Source organism: Patiria miniata, unplaced genomic scaffold (genome assembly GCF_015706575.1).
Source record: "Patiria miniata isolate m_02_andy unplaced genomic scaffold, ASM1570657v1 HiC_scaffold_18, whole genome shotgun sequence".
NCBI lineage: Eukaryota > Metazoa > Echinodermata > Asteroidea > Valvatida > Asterinidae > Patiria > Patiria miniata.
In genome coordinates this window covers 14,488,628-14,511,306 of record NW_024037056.1, presented here as the reverse complement: position 1 = coordinate 14,511,306, position 22,679 = coordinate 14,488,628, and the positions used below count along the sequence as shown (strand labels likewise).

The following is a 22,679-nucleotide window of genomic DNA, read 5'->3' as shown; positions in this document are numbered from 1 at the left end:
ATGATGTCACCATTTCTAAAATGGACTCTGATTGGCTGGGGCGCGGGTCGCATACAATTTGCGTTGCTCACATGTATCAGACTTTGGTTACGGAGAGGGTTCCGTTGGACAACGGGTGATACTCAGACTAGGTGTAAAAACAACGGATTTAGAAATGTGTTTAGTGTCAAAAAAATTCAACATATCCTTTCGTCTTGCTATAATAATTTTTTAAGGTACAAAAATAAAATATTCAAAAACAACTTTTGCTTTCCATAAAAAGAAGCTTTCTTTTATCACACCAAGGCCTGAATTCCATTAAAGAAATAATGTACAGGAAGTTTGCTTTCGGATGCTTTAGGGCTTGAGGTCAACTTATGCAGAGGTCAAGTATGGGGTGCTGAGCTGAAAAAATTACTAATTTTTTAATATAAAAATAACAAACGTTTGCAATATTTCTAATTGAATAATTGGAATTTTCAGTACTTATGAAGTAGGTTTTCAGTTAAATCAATTCATTCTTGAAGCATTTCTGTTGTCAGGCACGGAAATGTCTCGTCTTCTTCTGTGGCTTGGAAATATATTTAGGTAAATAAGGTGCATTTTTTTTGTATAATGTATGGGCAAATATACAAAATAAAATTAATTCATAATAAATATTGGGGAAAAATAATAATAATAAAAATTTGAGAGGCTTATCATCCTTACTCGAAGCTGAGAAGCTGAATTGCGAAGGACGCGGCTACAATGTGGTTGAGCCACAGGCATGTAAAGGCGCCTATGGCTGCCACCATACCACCCATAGATGACCACGGAGCACAGCTTGAGATCAAAAGTGATTGATTTTTCCGGATGGAGGAAATTCAGAGGTCCCAGGAGAAAACCAACGCACAACTCTACTCACATATGGTCGCAGCTGGGAATCGAACCCTGGCCACTCAAAAAAAGTTGTGTTGGAGGGGGCGTGGTCCCGCCTCCCTTAATTTGATTTGAGGCTCACGTTTTTTTCATGATCTTGATTCTGACCTCAAAAACTTGGCAAGCAGGCAATAAGGGTGTCTCGAAGCTTCCTCCGCAAAGGTTCGTTCCCCTCACAAAAGATATGGGTGGAACCCTCCTCCAGCTGGATAATGGTATCTTCCGTTTGCTGTTGAGGACATGAAGAATAAGAAGGTTAAGAAGCTTTCATTTCTCTCAAAGGGGTGCTGTATGCAAAACCCATACATGTGATTTTAAGTTAGTGGAAAGATCAAATGGCAACAGATCTTTTTTCTCTTTCAAAAATACAGAATGACATAATTATATGGTAAGAATAATTTCATGAGGTGACAGATGGAATATTCCATTTCACAAGGCGAAGACGAGTGGAATGAAACATTCCATCTGTCCCCAAACGAAATTATTCTTTCCATTGCAAGAATGTGAAACATTCAGGTTTTTTTTATAAACACCTGAATAAATCCTTGTCATCTGATTGGTCAGAGCCACCAATAGTGTGGCCCAGGCGCGGTTCTAGAACCAATATTTTTTTTTGGGGGGGGGGGGGGGGGGGCTAGCAGGGTGGATCCAGAATTTTTTTCAGGGAGGCGTGCTAAAATGTAGACCGGTTATTTTCTCCAGACACTTAAGCCTCCGAAAATCAATAGGGGGGGGGGGGGGGGGGTCATGCCATATTTTCAATGGGGAGCGCCAATAAAATCCTAAAATCATTCACACTATATTTAATAACTACAAATGCACCCTTGTCACGACTATTTCTTTAGGGGGAGACCGTTCGCATGTACATCACAATCCTTCTTTTTGCTAATGCAATTTTTTTTTACAGAATTTATTTTCGGGGGGCTAAAGCCCCCCCCCCCCCCCTAGCCCCCCCGTAGAACCGCGCCTGGTGTGGCCGTGCAATGGAACTTCTATTTTTTCCATACGGCTGGGCCGTGCATTGGGACGAGTAATTCAATAACATGTGATCAACGACCCACAAATCAAATGACAGGGATTCATTCAGGTGTATAGTAATAATGAAATATGGTAAAAAAAACAACTAAAAGAAATTGATTAAAATCAAGAGAAGCATACCAAATGAATGATATGGCCAGATGCTGTGTCCTCCACTTTCACATCGGTGATTCCATTCTAAAGGAAAAATACAAGGCCATCATTTTAAATAATAAATTAGTGACATTATTTATACATAGCAATTCCGTCGTCATATTCTATTAATTGCAACAGACTTCATTGGTAAAGTATAGATGGCTTTACGTGATCTATACGTAAATAATTATTTGCCGTCATATAAATTCACCAGGAGCTGTTTCTGCTATAATATTGAATTTACCTTCGCTAATGCCTGTACAAGTTCCTCCACTTCAAGATTGCCGTAGACATACTGCTTGGGGTGGGCGGTTTCTGACACACCCCCGTCGTCTTCTCTCTTCCGCTTTCTGATTGGCTGAGAGGAGGGCGTGCTAGGCAGGGCCTGTTTCGGCGCCTCCTATAAATTTACACAATGAGTATGCAAACATGGATTTGAATGGGTACATATAATTTTCAGTTTTTGTTGTTTACAGTTTGAACAAATGGAATTTCAATAATCACCAAGTTTGCCTCAATGGATTTCAAGTAAAATTTAGAATTGTTTGTGTATTATAGATATGCTTGCTCTAAGAATACCTTAGTACTTAAAAAATATTTAAAATAATCATTGCAGTAATTTTTCTGCCTCCCACAAAATCCTGACAAACCAATTTAAATAGATGATCAAAAATATTATAAAGGAAACAACCAATATCTAATTTAGATCATCATGTAATAACAAGCACTTGTCAACAAAATGCAGAATAAATTTGAGCTGACTGGTAGTTTGTTCAATATTCAACCACTTTTTTTGCTACTGACCTGTAGTATATATTTATTATCTCGGGCAGTTATGGTCCCTGTGACTGTAGACACAAACACGCCTGGCTTGACTTCTATGGGTGCCAAGGATCCAGCAAGCTATGACCACAAAACAAAACCAAAACACTTACATAATACAGTGAACTAAAATCATGAAATGTTAGAAACGAAAAAAGGTACAGAGCCATAGATCCAGTGGTTAGGGTGTCCAACACAGGTGTGGTGGTGTGTGGGTTCGAACCCTGACAGGGGATCATGGTGTTTGTTTTCCTGGGCAAGACATTTTACCTAAATTCCCTCCCTCTACCAAGGAGTATAAATGGGTACAGCTTCATATGGGCAAATGCTGATAAATGACGTAACCATATATTCTAGACACATGTTTAGGACTTGACCTTACTCAAGCATTAACGAGAGAGACAGCACCCTCTAGAGGGCTAAGATGGAGACAGCGCCCTCGTGAGGCATAAGATGGAGAATTGCCTCACCTCTGGCGTGATTTCTATCCTCTCCAGCCTCCGTTTGATTGGTAGATGCAAGACGCTGCCTCGCTTGTACGGAGTAGGGGCAACCTCCTGAGAAAACAAAGCAAAAAATGGAACAAATTTTTCAAGAAATAGCAGCAAATTTGCAGAAAACATGTAAAGGCATGTCAAATTTCTAAGAAACTAAGTATATGTTATTGTCAATTTTTTTTTAAATTTTGACTCGCTGGAATTTGAATAATCGCCATGTTTGCCTCACTGCATTTAAATAAAATTTACACAATTTTGACAAAAAAATTGAAAGAAATGTCACTGGATTTACCGCTTCCACGACGAGATCAGTCCTGAGGGGTTGTGAGGTCGGTGGGGTGAGGTAGCATTCAGGCAGGACAACATGTAGTGGCTGAAAGAACGAGTAAAACATGAATGTCAAAGTACTGGCTAAGGAAGTATTATCATCATGCAATCATTTCCAAGATTAAGTTGGTGAATACTATCTTCATTTCAGACAGAAAATTCAACACTTTTAAGACAAATAAAATGAGTTTAAAGTCACACAATAGATTGAAGGGCCAAAGTCAAAGTTGTAATTTCTGAGAAAGTTTCAGAAGAGTTTGTTGCCATACAACTATTCACGGTAATACTTTACTTAATTAATTTTCATGGCCAACAGAGGGCGCTATGACATATTTAATCTTTAAATTTTTAATATACCATTAACATGTTGCGGCCATCTTGATTTTTTTCCCATTTAAATTTATGTAACCAGGCTGGAAGGAAAAATAGTCTGGTTCTTTTTGCACAAAGAACATCATCATTCAGTACAGTTATTGGATACAGGGAACATGACTGAAATGGCAGCAGCATTATAAAGTTCTATTCTTCAACACTTTCCAGTCATCACTGGGGTTAAACGCTGCTATTTGGAGATGATATTTGAATGCTTGATGTTCACCTTGAGTTCTTTGATCATCTTGGTCGCTTGAGGGAAGCTGATGGCCGTATCAATGGGGCAGTAGCAAGCCTTCATGGCCAGGGGCTGGTAGGGAGCCAAGGCATCCAGATAGGAGAAATTCGGCTCTGCCAAAAAAATGAAAACAGTCAGACAGGCTTTACATGCAGGTACATTTAAATGATTTAATGGTGTTACTTAAGAATTAGCAGTAAGTTTTAGCTAACTATAGTAAAAATTTGTGCTAACCTTAAGCTCATTTTCAAGGCCTGGATATGCAAACAGATGCATGTGCATTGAGATTTCAATTGTAATGTAACTAATTTAAGCAACTTGCTCTGGGGTTAAGCGTGCCTTTTGCTGTACTTACTGCTTATCGTCTCTGCTTACAGGCTCGTTAGCAGAAAACTGTGTGCTTAGCCGCGCCATGAAACTGGGCCTGCTGATCACTTCACTTAGTTGAAATATTAGGAATGCTTTTTGCCTCTGTTACTTCCATGAATATCAATTCAAAATTTTGATATCAGACTTACCGATGAAGATGACGGTATTGCTGCTGGATTTGCCCCATAGCTCCATGAAGTGAACAGCATCACCGAGACGCAGAGATGGGTGACCAGTGAAGACGACGCAAGGCGTCTTGAAGTGACTGCTGAAATCACCTGAAAGATAAAACAAACCAAATGGGAGCACATGTTAATCACAAGTCAATCACATGTCAATCACATGTCAATCACATGTCAATCACAAGGCAATCACAAGTCAATCACAAGGCAATCACAAGTCAATCACATGTCAGTCACATGTCAATTACAAGGCAATCACATGTCAATTACAAGCCAATCACATGTCAATCCCAAGTCAATCACATGTCAAGCACATGTCAATCGCATGACAATCACATGTCAATCGCATGACAATCACATGTCAATCTCAAGCCAATTGCAAGTCAATCACATGTCAATCACATGGCAATCACATGTCAATCATAAGTCAATCACATGCCAATCACATGTCAATCACATGTCAATCACAAGCCAATCACATGCCAATCACATGTCAATCACATGCCAATCACATGTCAGTCACATGCCAATCACATGTCAATTATAGGTTACCATGTATGGTTGAGAAGTGTTTCAGTCGGCCACTCTTGATCAACTCAGCGTGAGGAAACGGCGGTTCGGGGAGGAACACTTTTGACTGCTTCTGGGCACAAAGCCTGATGAAAGAAAACAGAGTTAAATTCACACAAGTTAAAAATAAAAAATATGTGTTGTCATTCCATCAATACGACACTGACAAATGACACTGACAATTGTCATCACAAACAAAGGATCACACTCACCATTCAGAGAATATCTGTGAATAAGCCAAGGAGCTATCAGCGACCGGCGACACAAAGAACATCGGGACTTGCGTCAGCCCGACGGAGTCCATGTATCCAGACAGACATTCAAACAAGTCATAGATGATGCCTGATGGGTAGCAGGGAACCAAGACGTTCCCTCCATTCTTGATTGTTACGGCTGTGAGAGGGAACCAGGTAAAAAGCAGATTTATCGAAAAGTGTCAGTGATTAAAACTGGAATTGAAAAACTGTAGAACTTTATAGAATGAAAACAACGGGGTTAACAAAAGGTTGTTTGCTAAAGCGGCTATTGGTAACAGTGATGTTCAGTTGCCAATGCTCTGCATGTTTGTCAAAAAAATTGGGGGGTGGGGGGGGGGCAATGGAAGAGGGGTCACATGAAAGGAAGACTACTCACTGAGATTGCTACAGAATTCTCCCAGCATACTGTCTGGATTGTGAGCGGGTGTCTGCGTGATGCCGGTCAGTAGGAGTAGGTCGCTGTTCTTCAACGGTTCTTGGAGGATAGGGATGGAGTGGGTGGTCAGGAACGAGGAACTAGAGACGTAGCAAACCTGAAAATGGAAGACAAATCAAGAATTTGAAAATGACTAATTTAACTCTGGCCCCACCAGATGCAACACAGGTGTCAAAGTCTGTGGGACCTTGCTGCATTGAGCCATCAACACCAGTGCGTGAACTTTTAGTTCTGAGACATTGGGAGCTAGAGCTAGTAGTAACGTTGCCATGGTTGTATCCTGCTGCAGTTGGTGACCACAGACTCTGAGGCAGTTTGGCCTTAGAATGTTCAGCTAAATATTGAATCTTATTACAAAGTGCAGGCTTCTTACTCTGTTGCAAGTTGTTGCACTGCGCTGGGTTTCTAGCCAAAATATCCTTGAGGATAGAAAAAGGTTGTAATGTCTCCATCTCAAGGACACAAGTAGTGCTTGACCTTTGACCTCTTACCTTTTCATAATCGGACTTGATGACCCAGTTACAGCTTCCGAGGCAGTAACCAGAGCTGTGGGGCGACACCATCAGAGAACCAAACAAATTCTGTTGAGAAAATACACAAAGAAAATAAAATGTCAGCTGATTCAAAACAAAAATTAATCCCTGTACCACCCCAAACCAACCTGCCTGTTACTCCCTGTACCACCCCAAACCACCCTGCCTGTTACTCCCTGTACCACCCCAAACCACCCTGCCTGTTACTCCCTGTACTACCCCAAACCAACCTGCCTGTTACTCCCTGTACCACCCCAAACCAACCTGCCTGTTACTCCCTGTACCACCCCAAACCACCCTGCCTGTTACTCCCTGTACCACCCCAAACCAATTGCCTGTTACTCCCTGTACCGCCAAAAACTGCTCAAGCACTTTATGTTTTTATGGCATCATCAGGGAATAAAGTCAATGTAATACATTGTAGTACATGTTGTTATAGACTAAACATCCATCTGTGGATTTGTGCTATTTTTGCAACTTCACAACAATCCAGTAATTCAATATTTGGTTTTGCCCTTCACTGACGTATAAACACTATACTTAGTGTGTTACCTCCCGAGTGAAAGATGGAAAAAATCACTCGGCAGGGACTCGAACCCACGTCCTCCTGCTTTCTAGTGCAGACGTCTTACTACTCAACCACCGAGCTTGCAGGATCGGTTGGCTGGTTCAAATCTGATGGATCCAGTAATTTTGAACAATTCACAATCAACAAAGTTATCAACTCACCAGCTTTTCTGAGAAGGCTGTCACCCTGACTTTAGACATACATGAGTTGATGTCGTGTGTGGTGTAGCATCTTCTCAACGACGTTGCCCAGGCGATGTCTCTGAGTGGAGCAGGCAGCATCTTCAAGACAGACGGCTTCTTCCAATTTACGGCAGTCTTTGCTCTTGGCACTCGCTCCATGTATTCCACAAACTCTTCCATTAGCTGTCTGTTCGATCAGGAAAAATATTTTTTTTGGAATAATGGAATAAGACAAGACTCAGGGAGTGACTCAGTCAGTCAGCGACTCGGGGAGTCGGGGAGTCAGTCAGTGACTCAGTTAGAGGACAATAGGCCAGCCCTTTGGGCCCAGCAAAAAAAAATCCTAATAATAATACCTTCCAGAACAAATAATACTACCGCAGTCTTATAGCGCACGTATCTACCAACAATCAGGTACTCAAGGCGCTGGAAATTATGTCTATTAGGCCTATTAAAGACATTCTAATAACATGACCCTACCCCTACACATACCTGCCTGTCTGCTGAGTTGGATCTGTGCAGTACACTCTACCCTTGAAACCAGTATACTGAAACAGATGTTCAAACATAAAACAATTGTGTAAATTATTGAGATTAATTTGACATATTGCACATAATTGTACAGCAGCATCACAGCTGTACAAAAATTAGAAATTAAAATTTGGGGAAGCAAAAATCTTAATTTATGCTTTAGATACAGTCATAAATATGGATCCTGTTCGGAATGCAGTGATCAAACGACATGCCCCTAGTACAGAGGGGAATTTGATAAAATTATTTGTTGATGCCGCGAGAGGGGTGGGCAGGGGGGGGGGGGGGGCAGGGGGGGGGGGGGACAAAGTCTGAATTCCTACACATACCTCTGTAATGAAGGGCAGAGCCAACATACAATGGTAGTTAGACACCAGAATGGCATCGACGGTTGAGAAATCCACAATCCCCAGCTGAAATGGTAACCACATCAAACCAGAATTTGTGATTTTTTTTGGACAATTTCAAGCAAGTATGATTTAGTGCTTGTTATTCCGTGATGAGTTTACTCACCTCTGGCAAGCAGACTTCTGGTGAACTGTCCACAAAGACTCGCCCACTGCATTCCTTAAGTTCCTAGAATGAGAAGGAAAAAAAAGTTCAACAAGAAATGGTCAATGTGTACGCACTCATTTTAACAAGTTCTTGAATCGTTTTTAACCTACTTTTTTCAAGTCGTCTTTGAGTTGCGTTGAGATATCTCCGGTCACTGTCCATGGTGGTAGTGAATTCAAACGAGCACTGGGGAGAAAATGGCAAATCGTTCAGGTTATTGCAAGGTCAACAGAATTACATGAATTTACATCACTGTACTTTAAAGGTTTTTTGGTTGTCTTTGTTACTGACCTTGGAACTAGAGTTAAAGGAAGAAAATGCTGGAGTGATGTCAGATCCAAACCACAGTCCAGGAGAATGGTTGTGCTCTTGAAGGTCAGCAGTAGGCATGGCGCATTAGGATGGTCCGATAAGCAATACTAGGTCACATGATCAACAGAAAAAGAGAGGAAAAAACACTGAAAATGCAAGCACGAAGAAAGATGTCATTTTATTTCTACGCATTGGTTACCGCAGTCGAACTATTATTTTTGCTTTCGTTGTACATCAGAGAGTATACTTTCATGTGAAAACTGTATAGATAAGGAATGTTGACAGAGCCTTTGAGAGAGATTTGTACAAAGTTGTAGGTGAATCGAATTTGTGGCCAACTTAGTGAATTTAACCTTCGTTTATCACGCGTCGGTTGAGGGCGTCAACATGCAGTGACACTGACATGTAAAAATTCACTAAGTTGGCTACATTATTCGCATACAAATCTCTCTTAAAGACTTTGTCAACATATTCCTTACACAGTTCTCACATACACTGACATAGCCTACTCTCTACAACTACAACTGTAAATTGTATTTAATTTTAAGCAAAAACAATTCTTTTTTCTGTTTCGAAAGTGGCGTCAGGTTGCAACATTTTTTTCCATTCTTTCCCCAATATATACTATAAAATATAGTCATTGGCCAACTGACAAACTTTGCAGGTGAAACAAACAAAAAATCGACATAAAAAGCATTGGAATTTGAAGCGAACTTACTAGTTTCATTTTGCCCGGTTGATCTCTTGCATTTGCAAAAAAAACAAAACATGGATTGACTAAAACCAAAATTCTCACTTGAGGGCGCTCTATCACAATGACGTACCGGTAGATTTTTTGGCCCCTTTCAATATGCAATACAGCCATGCGGCGCACAGGCCTAGGTTGTTTGGTCGACATATCCTGCAGCGGTTCTACACAGTACATAAACTCCTACATATCATAGATCATAGATGCTACACGGGGAAGAAAATCCTATTGAAATGCGCATAAAAAAAAGTGATTTTGATGAGGGTCGAGATCAAATTATTAGTAACCACTCTCTACACAGTACAAAAAAATCATCCTACATAGATTCTACCTGTGTTGAGAAGCTGTCCCCAAAACGAGTTTGTTCTGTATTTCAAAATTGATATTTCGTCCAGTGATTTGTCATGACTGAGTAACATTATGAGATTTAATTTTATGCAAAACCGTCAAGCAATAAAAAAGAATATGACCGAAACAAAAACTTTAAATCCACGTTGACTTCGGATTGTCGCGTTTAAAACACTACATTGTTGCGATCATATTATATTTATTGTTCGACGGTTTCTCATGAAAACTCCTCATGTTACACATCGTAAAAAAAATATCAGTGCACTTAATTTCAGTTAAATACATCTTGTATTCCTTGAGTTATACCTCGAAAAACCAGTTATTCGGTTTTGTGGGTTCTTTTTATTCCGCGTTGATGCTTTGCGAAGAACACTAATTATGTGGCGCGCCCTCTATTAAGTATAGGCACGTGCGCACGTTTTGGTACGACACCACTAGTTTTATTTGGCACGCCCATTCTCGAAAGAAACTAAGCTGTTGTTTGACGGTTTCTCATGAAATTGAATCTCCTATATGTAACACATCAAGACCGATCACTGGGCGAACTTACAACTTAATACAGCTGGGCCTGGTGGGCTCGGGTTATTGCCCAAACGGCGGACTGTCAAATTTTGTGCACATTTCAATGGCTGTAGGATCCATGTGTAGAATCTATGTAGGAGTTTTGGTACTGTGTAGAATAGTATAGGACTGTAGGATCTCGACCCTCCTCAATATCAACTGCAGTAGTAAGGTACTAGTTGGCCTACAGTATAGTGTGGGTATCGGGTCAGTGCCCATGCGAATGACAAAGTCCAAACTTATCATACAGAGAAACTGCGTGTCATACACTTGCATTATTCAGTGCTTTGTGTGCAATATTTTTCACACTAAAATACGATGTGAAATATTTTGCAAATACTGCAAGGTTTGGACAACCTCCTTCACCTGCCATTAAAATGGCTACGTCGCCTATTTTGCCAGCGCTGTCGAAACACAAATATCATGAAGCCTATAGTGTGTACAGTAGATTGAGCAACAGAGAGACAACTTTAATCGAATGGTTTCGTGGAAATACACATTTGTTGGCCGACGCCATTGCAGCGTCGGTGCGGTCACAGGATACGGAAGTAAAGGTGCTAGGTGTTGGGGCCGGCGACGGTGCGTATTAATTTATTATATCCCACTACATGCAGTACATTCTCACATCATTTCGTCAAAAAAAGTCAACACAATATGTGCATCATGACTTGTGCATGGTAGACGTCTTACGCGATATACTGATATTTTCAATTCTTCCAACCGAATTGTACTTAAAATGCAGGTCATGTGGAAAGCCAGATCTTCTCTGGGCTCAGAGACAGTTTAGGACATCACAAGATGAATGCGACCATTGTGGAGCCAGAGGCAAGCAGCTTACAGCGCTTCCAGGATCTAGTTGCTAAAGAGCCTCTGCATGGTGTCACTTTCGACTGGAGATGCCAAACTTTCCAAAACTACGACAAATCCGAAGAGGCAATAGGCGACAAGTTTCACATCATAACTTGCATCAGTAGTCTGTATTACTTGGGAGACTTAGACGATGCTTTGAAAAATCTGTACAGCAGACTCGAAGATGGCGGCATTCTACTACTTACGGCGTCCAAAGGTAATTGGCCTAAATAAGAATGTGCGCGAATAAGTTCGCGACTCGCACATGTGCGCGAGCGTCGACGCGTACGCGCAACCACGCGCGCGGAAATTCTGAATTTGCACAATATTTTTTAAGAATTTGGTGACTGTGCGTGCGAGACGCGGAATTATCGCGGAATGCAGGCGTGGGCGCGTGATCCTTGCGGCTATGATGGATTTTCTTTGCCATTTTCACCGTCCAGAAGGCACTGTTGCAACACATTGGTCCACAATTTCAATAATTCTAAAGGGAAAAAGACTATAGATCCTCATACGCACGCGCACTTACTTGAAGGCGCGGTCGCTAATCCCAAATGGAGCAACCTTTGAGACATGGGGACTCCCACCAATATAATAGGCTAGGCGTCGCGGAATCAATTTTGCGCCATTTTGGCACACGACCTGTGTTTGACTAATACAAAAAAAACCAACGCGATGATTGTTTTCGTTCAATTAGGTGGAGTAGGTTGGGGAAAGATGATGCAGTATCTCCAAACCAAGCTGGACAGCAGCCCATGCACAGTATTCTGCACCTCCTCCGAAGTCCAAGACGCATGCAAGAACCTCAACATGCCTGTCTCACAGATGCACGTCATCAAGATGCACCTAGATGTCTCGATGTGTCTGGACAAACCTCCTGACCAGCTATCACAAGACGGGCTGGCTCTGCTGGATTTTATCACGTATAGAGAGGATTTCGTTCGGCGAGCACCGCCAGATTTGCGGGACGAGGTGCTAAGATTCTTTGGCAGCGAGTGCTCAGAGAGAGGTCCAGCTGGGAAGTTCGTTCTCGATGAAAGCACCTTGGTTGTCGTTCGTCGCGAGGGATGAGTCTTGATTTTGATTTTTGGAAGGGTTAACCTTTCTGATTTAAAGGCATATAGGATCATTATCTTATCCCAAGAGTAATCTGCTAATTGTTATCAAAAAGCTTATATTAAAGATCGTATAGTACTGACCAACTCGTGAAATTATTCCGTCTGGCTTGTTGTCATTGAGAAGAACAATATTCGTCAATAATGAAACGGGAGATGTCCTTAAAAGCTAGCCTCCCTCGGTGATCCATGGGGCATTCTATTTTCCCTCGGCTTAGCCTCGGGAGAAATAGAACGTCCATGGCTCACCCCGGGAGGCTAGTTTTACTACACGGTAACACCACTCGAAGCATTCCATATTTGTATAATATTGCTAGAGATACAGCTATTCAGAAAAGGAATCTTTTGGGGGGACGGAACTCGAAAATAGCATGGGGAATTAAATAGAACTTTATGACCTTGACGAATGTTAATGTTCAATGTCTTAACTACAACAGCGCCCCCATACGTCAGCATTTATTGTAAGGATTGTCAACAGTAAAGGACAGAAAGGCAGTTCACGTTCCTTTCAATTGCCAAGGCATTAAATGTAGTGCCTTTTTTCCCTTTCATTGAGATTATTTCATGGGCTCTTTATAAATTAACTGTATTTTTCATTTTTTTTTGGGGGGGGGGGGTGGCAATGGGGGCATTAATGTTAAAACCCAAGTCTACCAAACTCATATTATGTCATACAAAATATGCTGCACATCTCATGTGATTTTTAAGTATGTTAAAAATAAATGAGGTAGGAAATCCAATTTACTTTTATTCAGCTTTTGAATATCAAAATATTTCAATAATTCATTGATCAACAAGAACTGAAATAAAACACTCGTACAACACTAATAACAAGATTTAAATTTGTCTAAAGTAATTTCTTTTATTTATCTCTTCACAAAACATACACCAAGAAACGTGAAAACTGGTATATGAAACAAGGCACAATAGAAAAAAAGTCAAGATATCTTTTGGAATGAATTTAAATGGGAAATATTACTAATAATACAATATTTACTGAAAATGGAAGTTTGAAATTTTCTCTTCAGTATTCGAGTTGGGTTTAAATGATTTTTTAAGGCACTTAGTTGTTGGAAGTATTCCAGAATAGAATATGAAACGGAAGATGTCTTTAAGTGTACAAAAGGAATTTAATTTTTAGAAACTACCTCTGGCACAAACAATGCTGCATCAACGAGTGTTCAACAAACTGGATGATTTCTTTTTCAGACGTAGACCTTGGCTGTTGACTTGCGTAAATAAGCACACTCCGTCACTAAGGATTTGTGCTTAAAAATTAGCGCAGGATTTCTTTGCTGGCGCACTTAGCGTAGTATGTGATGATAACCGCGGAATTCCGCGGTAAACGGCGCTATGAAATTGGGCCCTGAGGCGACGAGAAACAATCTAGATAGATGCTATGAATTGCTTGATCCTTAGAACAGATCGTAAGCATCGAATAAGTCTGAGATACCTTCATTGTCTTCTAATGCGAATAAATAATCGTCGACAGCGGGCGGGGAGAGAGGGACAAAATCGTCAAAGTCGTCAGTACTGTTCTGGTCTTCCGTTTCCATCAGGAAGCTCTTGTTGAGGGGGGAGATGTCATCTTCGTCGACTGTGGAAGACTTCAAAGCTGGATCACCTAGCGAAAAACAACGGGAAGTTTTCAAATTCTTTAATATTGGGATTGAAAGGGAAAAAATACAGATGTCCACAATTATTTTACAGATTTGTGAATGGATTCTCAAACCTCAAGTTTTGATCGGAATCATCAGTGTCGAGTCCGAGTCTTATGTCAAAGGTTAATTCAAACTCCAAGTCAAAAGTCATAACTCAAGAACAAAAATTGATTCCTTTAAGTCTCTATAATTTTGTATTTCTATTCATGTTAATGTGGACACTGGGTTTCTGTAAAACTTCGGACTGCATTTTTGTTGCTTAAAACCAAGACAAATCCAACTGCTTGCCCTACTTATATTTGAAGAGTTGGTGCAAAATTGAGCATGAAAAAACAGCAAGATTCCAGCTGCACACATAAATCTGAGCTCAGTCCCAAAATGGAAGCCTTGGGAATGTCAATAATTGTCTTACTCTGCAATTCTACAGTGTTGTTGTCAAGTTGTCGCAGTTAAAAGTAACAATTAAAAATTCTTCCACAAGTAAGATGGGATGAACAATGACAAACGAATGCCTATGTGTCGCAGTTCGTTCAAATAGCTTGTGTTTTGACTGATACAAAATAACTTGTGATGGACTTGTGTTGTGCAGACTTTTCTGAAGGACTCGACTACACCAGATTCGGAGTAATTGCAGAATACCCCGCCACTCGGAAATACACCCTTATATTCTCTGGCTACGAGGTTGGAATCACTGGAAAAGAAACAATTCAAGTCCATTGCCAGCTACACGGATACTGAGTGGGGGTCCATTATTTGAGAACGAAGCAACACAAAATGAATGGGAGTTGCTGAAAAAATTCTAAGTCCAAACCAACTACCCTGTTGCCGGCTACGCGGATACGGAGTGGGAGTCCTCATATGCTTGAGAACGAAGCAACACAAAAGTTATGTGAGTTGCTGAAAAAATTCTAAGTCCAAACCAACTACTCTGTTGCCGGCTACGTGGATACGGAGTGGGAGTGCAGTGGAGCATGATGCATAGTACATACATGTAGCGCTGAGAAGGTTTATTGAGGGCAATCAACTCTGACTCCTTAGCCGGCTACGAGGTACATAGATAGAGTGGCGGGTATTCTGCAATTGTGCCCCACATCGATTCTGCTCTCACCTTTACTACTTGCCGGTGACCCACTGGTATCCGATGAACTGTCTTCTTTGCTACATTCTTCAGGACAAAGGTAAACCTCAATCTGACCTCTGGTGCTCTTTAACCAAATCTGGATGCTCTGAAAAAAAAAAGAACCGATCACAAGCATTACATACATTTGCTTAATTAAATTCTGTACTAAGTAAAAATGTAATGCTTAGCAATGGCAAAGCAGAGTACCAGTCACAAACAATACACATGACATGAATTTTGGCTGGTGTCTCATTTTTGCTAAATGTGTTTACTGTGCTTAGCAGAATGAGGCTGAGAACCAGTTAAAAAACTGTATACTTTGCATGACTGTTTTGGCTGGTGACCATTTTCGATAAGCAAATAATCTGTACAAAGCGCCTCACCTCTCTGGGGTCGGGTACCTCTAGTCTTGTCTCTGGCGGCGCCTTGATTGCTATAACTGTTTGATCTTCAAAGCTCTCGATGCTACGGATGTCGTGGTATGTGACATAAGCATATGTGTGGATGTGAGTTAAGAAAAAATGACCGCTGACGTTGCACCAATCAACAAATGGATAATTTAAATTTGTAGGAATTTTTTTTACAGTGGTCACATTGTTTAAACTATCAAAGTCACCAAAAAACACATGGTTTGCAACAGAATTTGAGAACAGATAATTTGTGGCAATATTTGCTTCTGTAAATTGCAAAGGATATCTAGCGTTGTCGGGGTCTTCTGTCAGCATCTTGAGCTGCACCGTTGCATTGTGGACCAGGTCGTCTAGTTTCCGTTCTCGTAGATCGAGATCTGCAAGATCTTCAAATAGAATCAAAAAGAATATGCACACCATGAGAATAACGATCACAAGAATATATTGATTTTTTTTTAAGCTTAACATCTGACAAGTTGTAAAACTGCTATTAGTCAACGGAGCATTGAGTGCACAGGATCTAAAACTCAGTCTGGGACCAAGACTTACCTGAGTGTAGATTAACAGATGCTGCTGTGATGGGTGCTGTCTGGTCGTGGTAAGGAAACTGCTGGTGTTGGGCTGCGACTGAGTTGGTTGTACCTCTGTCCATTAATAAATAAATATGACCAAATAAGGAAAGTGAAAATAAGTGACCATTCCCATGTCTGTCTCAAGTAACAGGGGAGGATCAATAAGCAAAGAAATGGAATTGTTTCAGTTCAATTGAATAGCTGGATTTGGGCGATAACGTGATTTAGGACTTGCGTCACTCTTTGTTTACATGTGCACTTTCTTATGGGAGTCTGATGGAGACAACGGTTTCATGGCCGCATAGAAAAGCGCAGAAGTAAACAAAGTGTGACATCATCAGAAAAGAGGCTTATAACATTTTTGAAAGTCACTAACTTCCACTGTATGTTGTTTTTCGACTTCTTCGTGATGAGCTTGATTCCTTCTAAGACGTTTGTGATGTCGTAGATGCGACGCTTCTGAACTTTTAAGACTTCTGCAGCTACGTTAAGGTCTAGGACACCATCTTGGGCACCTCGTAATAGCCCGACAAAACGCTTTGTTAGAAGACCTAGCGACGTGTCGTAACGAGATTTCTCCAATGGTGATTTGACAACTAAACCAGAAAAGAGAAAAATTAAGTACAGGTTTTACATTATGTATGGCAGCCTTTCTTTTGGCATTACATGTACTTTGACAAAAAGAACTGCATTGGTCTTCTCAATGTTTGCACTTCTCAGCTGTTTGCACTTTTTGGAAAGAAGGAACAGTGAATTTTTAAATTAAAAAAATCACCAAACTGTAAATTCCAAAAAAAAAAAAAAAAAAAAAACATGAAGAAAAAATTTGCAGGGATACAATGTCAAGTTGCTTCTTATATTTAATATGAAAAACTTCATGAAAAGCTAATGTTGATCAAAATGTCCTTTTTATCCACAATTTAACTGCTTTGCAGGAACTCAGAAATAATTTTTTACTATTTCTTACCTCTAGGCATACTTTTAGGACTGGGTTTTAACACACGCTTCTTTGTGACTCTTGGGCTGGGCGTTTTGAAGGAATTCACTAGACCTACTTCGGGACTGGTTGGCACGTCTAAGTCCAACTTCCTTTTTGCCTGTTGAGAATCAAACAAATAATAAATCTAACACACCATTTATGAATACGTAAGGTCATCAGGTATGATTCGCACAGCACTGGGATCGAGAAACTTTTCAAATTTTCTAGAAAATACTTAGAAAATGCATTCGACGTATCTCCATACACTCTGTGCACAATCAAAGAAGGGCAGACATTTTAATATTGGGGCACCACCTAGCTGAACATTATCTGCAGAAAGAATCAATAACTTAAGTAGAGACTTCACATATTTTTTTGCAGATTTTTTTGGTCAGGCCTTATTAATATGAGTTATATGTACGCGGGCAGTAGCCTAGGCTTAGTAAAGAAAAACCTCAAATATTGAGAAGCATTTCTGGCAGAAAATGTTCACAATTTAACACCAAATTTGTCTACTTTTACTCATTTTCCTATATTGTGAAGACCCCCCCCAGTTCTGACAATGTGTCCGCCCCTTCGGATGTTAGCCAAGTATTAAGTAAATATTTGATTTGGCTCATTTGCTGTGCTGGATGGAGTCTATGCTTGAAATAAATATTTTACTGGAGCAAGTCAAATTAAAATAATTCATGAAAAATGATTTCTGCATTTTGGGAATTCTGAGAGAAATATACCAGTGGTCTGCCGAGTGTTGGACGCGTTCCTTTTGTGGCAAGATCCGGAGTGCAGTCCACGACGTCCAACAAGTCCTCGAAACCCTCCGCCCAGTTGGGTACCACTTCGTCCAAGTACGAGTTACTGGGAATCTCCGAGTCAAAACTCGGGCAAGGAAGACTCGAAAAATGCTGCTGCTGCTGTTTGTTTGACGACGAAGTTATAAGAATTCTCGGCTTGTAATGATGGGTCGTAGAGCTGGTCGGTCGTGCTGTACCCCTCGGCATGTTTTACGTTCGTGCACTGCCCACTTATTGTCAACAACGCAGCTGGGTTTGGGGTCGGCGCTTTCAACAAAACGGGGTCAAAATGTGGGCCTAAATTCCTCCAGTCTGGATTGAAATTCCCGAAACAAAAAACAGGTGGTTGGATAATGATACTTCAAAGACTGTTTGGGGTGATTGTGAAGGAATGATGGCAAATGAATGGGGTTGATTTGGACTGATTGTGAGAAGTGGGGGTAACGACGCAGCCGACCCGACCCAGCCGATAAAGAGAAGTAAAGTTTATTTTACCGAAATTTGCAAAGGGCGCGAGTTGTATTTCGCGGGAGTGACATATCACGTGCGGTTTGGCGCAAAGTGGCGCCCCGCAGCATGAATAAAAGACGACCACGTCGATAATTCGGAATTCTTCGGCCTAAATGAAACAAAGAGAAAACAAAAACTGCTATTCAATTTGTTATTTTTTGGAAAAATATAAAAAGAAGTATAATTTCAACAGCTTCATGGCCAGGCAATTGAAGCCTGATGAAGTCCTGCTTGTACGAACAAGTTATTCATGGTACAGGGCCATAGTGTACAAGTTAGCCGGACCTTTAAATTTTCGCGGGGTTTTCATTATAAATGGTGCCACACCGAAAGCAAAGCAAAGAGTGACTTTTTTAACCCACTCTATGGCAAAAAATAGCAAGGTTATAAGGCATGTATAGATAAGAGATTTTAAACGCGCTGTTTTTACCCACGTTTGATCGAAATCCCTTTTCTTCTCCAAAGAAAATGGGCGGAGGAATCATTGGATCTCATGATCATTGACTGCATTTACGTAGCTTGAGGGTCGAATTTACAGGGGTATAAAATCATAGTTTTGTAGGGTTATGGGTTATAGAATTAAAAAAATGAAATAAGTATCATCATTGCAAATGAGTATCAGGTTGGTAAAGAAATCAACGTAGCCCCTCCATGGTTGCAGTATTAAGTTCCACCATGGAGGAATTAAAAAAAACCACCACAATATAGGACTGTACATCCAACCATGGTTCAATGTACATCGATATTTCGGGTATTCGATATTTCTAGCTAGGCATTATTGAATTTAACCAGTTTACTGAGGTTTATTTCGTCCTTCACAGACTAAATCTTTCACGGGCTTCAGTAAGAATGCAACGCGGTATGTATGGGGGCTTCTCGCTGCACCCTTGGAAATTCGGAAATTTGAATAACAAAAACATGGGTACGGCAAAGTGCAGTGCCACGTAGAACCTGCTGCGGTGTAGGTATTGTTGCTAAGCATCCCTAGCGCGCGTTGATTGACCAATCAGAGGGCAACACCAAGCGGGCGCACAGGGGGGGGGGGGGGGGGGGGGGGGGGGGGAGGACCGGGGGGGGGGGAACCGGGGGGGGGGGAACCGGGGGGGGAGGGCAAACAAAAGTCTCCTGAAAGCTTTTTTCCTGATTGATATCTGCACACAACATAACTTTTTTTCGGTGAGACTGCAGTAGGCGTGGTTCAAGAATGAATATTAGGAGATGGCTGGGGGGGGGGGCCTAAAAATGCGAGTCATTTTTGAGTATTATTTTTTCATAAATTGATTAAAAATGTGCATATTTTTGAAAAGAATTTTCAAGAAAAACAGGAATTATTTTTAGTGCAATTTTTGTGGAAATTCCCACCAAGACAAGAATGAACGAAAAGGTAATAAAAAACCCACAAAATAAGACCAAACAAATAAACCAACAAAAAATGTAAGCAAGCAAAATAATAATCATGCAATGTTTACACTAAGCAGGCAAATAAAACAAAAGAATGACAAAATAAAAACTTAAATGAGAAGTGACAAACTCAGGAGATTGGTTTTTATTTCAAGCATCAATGAAATAAATGTCAATGACATGCTTTTACAACGAAACAAAATAAAACAAAATAAAATACATACATTTACAGTCCGAGATCACAGACATAAATATTCTTGCTTAGCATAAGTACACTCAACATGCTGTGTAAAAAAAAACATGCCACCAGACAGAGAGAAAAAAAAATACATACCTTCTTGGAGAAACAGAGTCTTAAAAAATGAGATCTAAACAACTGGAAAAATATGGCTGAAAATGGAAACTTGTTAATTTTCCCCTCACAATCTCTGACAGGTACATAAACTGAAACTTCACTCTGAAATGTTACATAATTTATACATTTCTTTGACAACTCCTTCTATTTCAATATAAAGAAAATAATAGCAGATACAATTAATTTCAAGTTCATCATTTCGAATTGTTTCAAACAATCCTGATTTTGTTTTGACTCGACCTTAAATATAACTTCTCAGAATTCTACGTTCTTTGGAGTTATCCTGATGAAAGCCCCAAAGAAATTGCACAGTTTAGAAATATTGAATATACACCATCAAGAATGGAAAGATTTCCTATAGATTAATAATTTCGTCAGAATGCAAAATATTGCTACAGGACACTTCCTAAAAGTCTCGAACACAATGGAGGAACTGGTAACCAGTCTAGTCATATTTTAGGCAAAAAAATTATCCTGTACTGATTCAAACAAGAAAACACATAAACAGAACTAACTAGAGGTTTGCGTTTGTTGTTACAAACGCAGAGTGGTCGGGTAGACAACCATTTCATTAGACATTGTCCAGTTAAGTTATGAATATGTTTATGTCAGAAAAAAAAGGACCAAGAACTTTTCCAGTACCAATTATTTTGTTCAAAAAGAATGCGTCTTTTAAGGTATGATAAATTTCAGTAAACAGTTGGGTACACGTACAAGTTAATTATTTCCGGTTTGATGGCGTCATCAGTCAAAACAGGGAAGGGAGGACACTTGTTTATCATTAAGTAAACATAACGCATGGAAATATGGAAATTAAGTGTACGTAATAATAACAGCTAACTTCAAGTTTAATGACGTCACAGTATTTGGAAGTAAAAGGTCAATATTAAGTGTAACAGATGTCATTTTGCGGGGGCAAAAAACAAAGGCATGAGACAGGGATCAAATGATGGATTTAAATTAAAAATAAAATGGTCATTGTTGAATTCTCCCTACAGTAACTTCCGGTCTGATGACGTCATGATTATGAAACCTTGCAGATTCCTTTGCGGTTGCTCACGGGATATAATAGGGGCAATATATCATAAAAATTTGATTGAGGGTTTTAACATTTTAAAAGATTAAACTGCTTTCTATGTGCCGCTGGAGGGCGCCCTTTCGTGGATGACGTCAAGATAATGTGTTTGTGATTGGTATTCCTCACTTAACACTTCCATAATGTATTTGTATGTAGTAAAATGCTTCCGTTTTAGAGTTATATTCAGTTTCTATTGCGCTTCCGGTAACACCGGAAGTAAAGGTCAAGCAGTTTTGTACAACCTCACGAAAAAACGAACACGATACTCTATTTAGTTCAAGAGATATAGGTCAAAGTATTTTGTCAAATCATGCAATCAAATCGCTTGTAATTTGATACCTGATGACGTCATGATTACGTAACGACAGTTATAACATCTTCGTAACATGTTACAAGTTCACACTAGGTTTTATGATCATACCGTAAACTGTTTGGAAGAAATTGTGCTTTGTTTCGATTTCAGGCTAAAGTCTTCATTTTGAATTCACCTAACTTTGACCTTCCGGTAGACCCGGAAGTAAAGGTCAAGTGAGTTCACGTACACGACAAAAAATGTTTATCAATTTTTGGTCTATCTGATTACAAGGTTGGAGCATAATTGATTATTTTGTTGAAGAGTTATAGATGAAAGAAGATCGTCATTTTTTTTTAACGAAAATCGCTTGTAATTTGACACCCGATGACGTCATAATGACGTCAGTGTAATATGCACCACTCGGAATGAGGGTCAATATATGTTAGAAGTTACAAGTTCATATCATATGCCGTTTAGGAGAAAACCCGCGGAAACGTGCTATGCAGATAAAAAAGAAAGAAAGAAAGGAAGAAAGAAAGATTAATCGCAACAAATCCAAAGAGTGGTCGGGTTGTGCCCGACCACTCAATTAAATTTGACAGTCTTTATTTGACTTTGTTGCTAGGCAACACAGCACCAAACTCACTTCGATGATTGAGTCTTTTTAAAAGGGAATGTACAACATTTGCTTTTGCTGCAATTTTCAGAAATAAATGGATTTGGAGGATTAGTATGTTAAAGCAAATATTGTTAAAATGACTTTTTTTTCACGTTTGGGCTTTTAGATGCTGGAAAAACCAAGAAAACCAATCATGTTCTTGCAGTCTGGTTCCCTGACCCCACTTAAGATGAAACGAAGCAAAATAGACTTTGGGGAATTGTAAGGTCAGAGAATCAGTCTAGCAGACTTGTACCTTTTCACAGGTGTGTAATCAATTGCAAAGAAAATGCGGAATAACTAATTATGAAAAACTCGGAGCAATTTTTGAAAATTAGCCAGTTTTCTCCAACGCTGGTCGGCCGACCAGCGTTGGAAAAATACCATTTTTCTTGAAAATGTCA

General features: G+C 40.0%; 3 protein-coding genes across 3 annotated transcripts; 1 reads left to right on the top strand and 2 right to left on the bottom strand.

Annotated features, from left to right (window-relative positions):
- Nucleotides 1-243: 243 nt before the first annotated feature.
- LOC119724788 (integrator complex subunit 9-like) lies at nt 244-9,622 on the bottom strand. Its single transcript, XM_038196001.1, has 19 exons — nt 9,540-9,622; nt 8,801-8,928; nt 8,620-8,695; nt 8,468-8,530; nt 8,284-8,367; nt 7,916-7,971; nt 7,403-7,610; nt 6,632-6,721; nt 6,081-6,237; nt 5,660-5,840; nt 5,430-5,533; nt 4,845-4,973; nt 4,315-4,439; nt 3,682-3,762; nt 3,363-3,449; nt 2,875-2,973; nt 2,315-2,470; nt 2,056-2,112; nt 244-1,126 (listed from the first exon to the last, which is right to left on the bottom strand). Exons 1-19 carry the CDS (start codon nt 9,546-9,548, stop codon nt 1,007-1,009), a joined length of 2,010 nt encoding a protein of 669 aa, XP_038051929.1. The 5' UTR covers nt 9,549-9,622; the 3' UTR covers nt 244-1,006.
- A 1,233-nt stretch (nt 9,623-10,855) lies between these two features.
- LOC119724787 (histamine N-methyltransferase A-like) lies at nt 10,856-13,278 on the top strand. Its single transcript, XM_038196000.1, has 3 exons — nt 10,856-11,057; nt 11,221-11,544; nt 12,025-13,278. Exons 1-3 carry the CDS (start codon nt 10,856-10,858, stop codon nt 12,396-12,398), a joined length of 900 nt encoding a protein of 299 aa, XP_038051928.1. The 3' UTR covers nt 12,399-13,278.
- Nucleotides 13,279-18,473, bottom strand: LOC119724785 (transcription factor E2F3-like). Its single transcript, XM_038195998.1, has 8 exons — nt 17,919-18,473; nt 17,173-17,302; nt 16,582-16,801; nt 16,183-16,277; nt 15,920-16,019; nt 15,607-15,721; nt 15,212-15,329; nt 13,279-14,066 (listed from the first exon to the last, which is right to left on the bottom strand). Exons 1-8 carry the CDS (start codon nt 18,183-18,185, stop codon nt 13,858-13,860), a joined length of 1,254 nt encoding a protein of 417 aa, XP_038051926.1. The 5' UTR covers nt 18,186-18,473; the 3' UTR covers nt 13,279-13,857.
- Nucleotides 18,474-22,679: the final 4,206 nt, after the last annotated feature.

What these genes read in the sequence shown, in the direction of transcription:
- LOC119724785 (XM_038195998.1), bottom strand. Translation starts at nt 18,185, where the DNA reads ATGCCGAGGGGTACAGCACGACCGACCAGCTCTACGACCCATCATTAC. An exon ending in AAAAACAACATACAGTGGAA is followed by an intron (nt 16,278 to 16,581) that starts GTTAGTGACTTT and finishes ATTAATGGACAG; the next exon opens with AGGTACAACCAACTCAGTCG. An exon ending in GAAGACCCCGACAACGCTAG is followed by an intron (nt 15,722 to 15,919) that starts ATATCCTTTGCA and finishes TCACATCCACAC; the next exon opens with ATATGCTTATGTCACATACC.
- LOC119724787 (XM_038196000.1), top strand. Translation starts at nt 10,856, where the DNA reads ATGGCTACGTCGCCTATTTTGCCAGCGCTGTCGAAACACAAATATCAT. An exon ending in AGGTGTTGGGGCCGGCGACG is followed by an intron (nt 11,058 to 11,220) that starts GTGCGTATTAAT and finishes CTTAAAATGCAG; the next exon opens with GTCATGTGGAAAGCCAGATC. An exon ending in ACTACTTACGGCGTCCAAAG is followed by an intron (nt 11,545 to 12,024) that starts GTAATTGGCCTA and finishes TCGTTCAATTAG; the next exon opens with GTGGAGTAGGTTGGGGAAAG.
- LOC119724788 (XM_038196001.1), bottom strand. An exon ending in CAGAAGTCTGCTTGCCAGAG is followed by an intron (nt 8,368 to 8,467) that starts GTGAGTAAACTC and finishes TTACCATTTCAG; the next exon opens with CTGGGGATTGTGGATTTCTC. An exon ending in ACACTTCTCAACCATACATG is followed by an intron (nt 4,974 to 5,429) that starts GTAACCTATAAT and finishes TTTATCTTTCAG; the next exon opens with GTGATTTCAGCAGTCACTTC.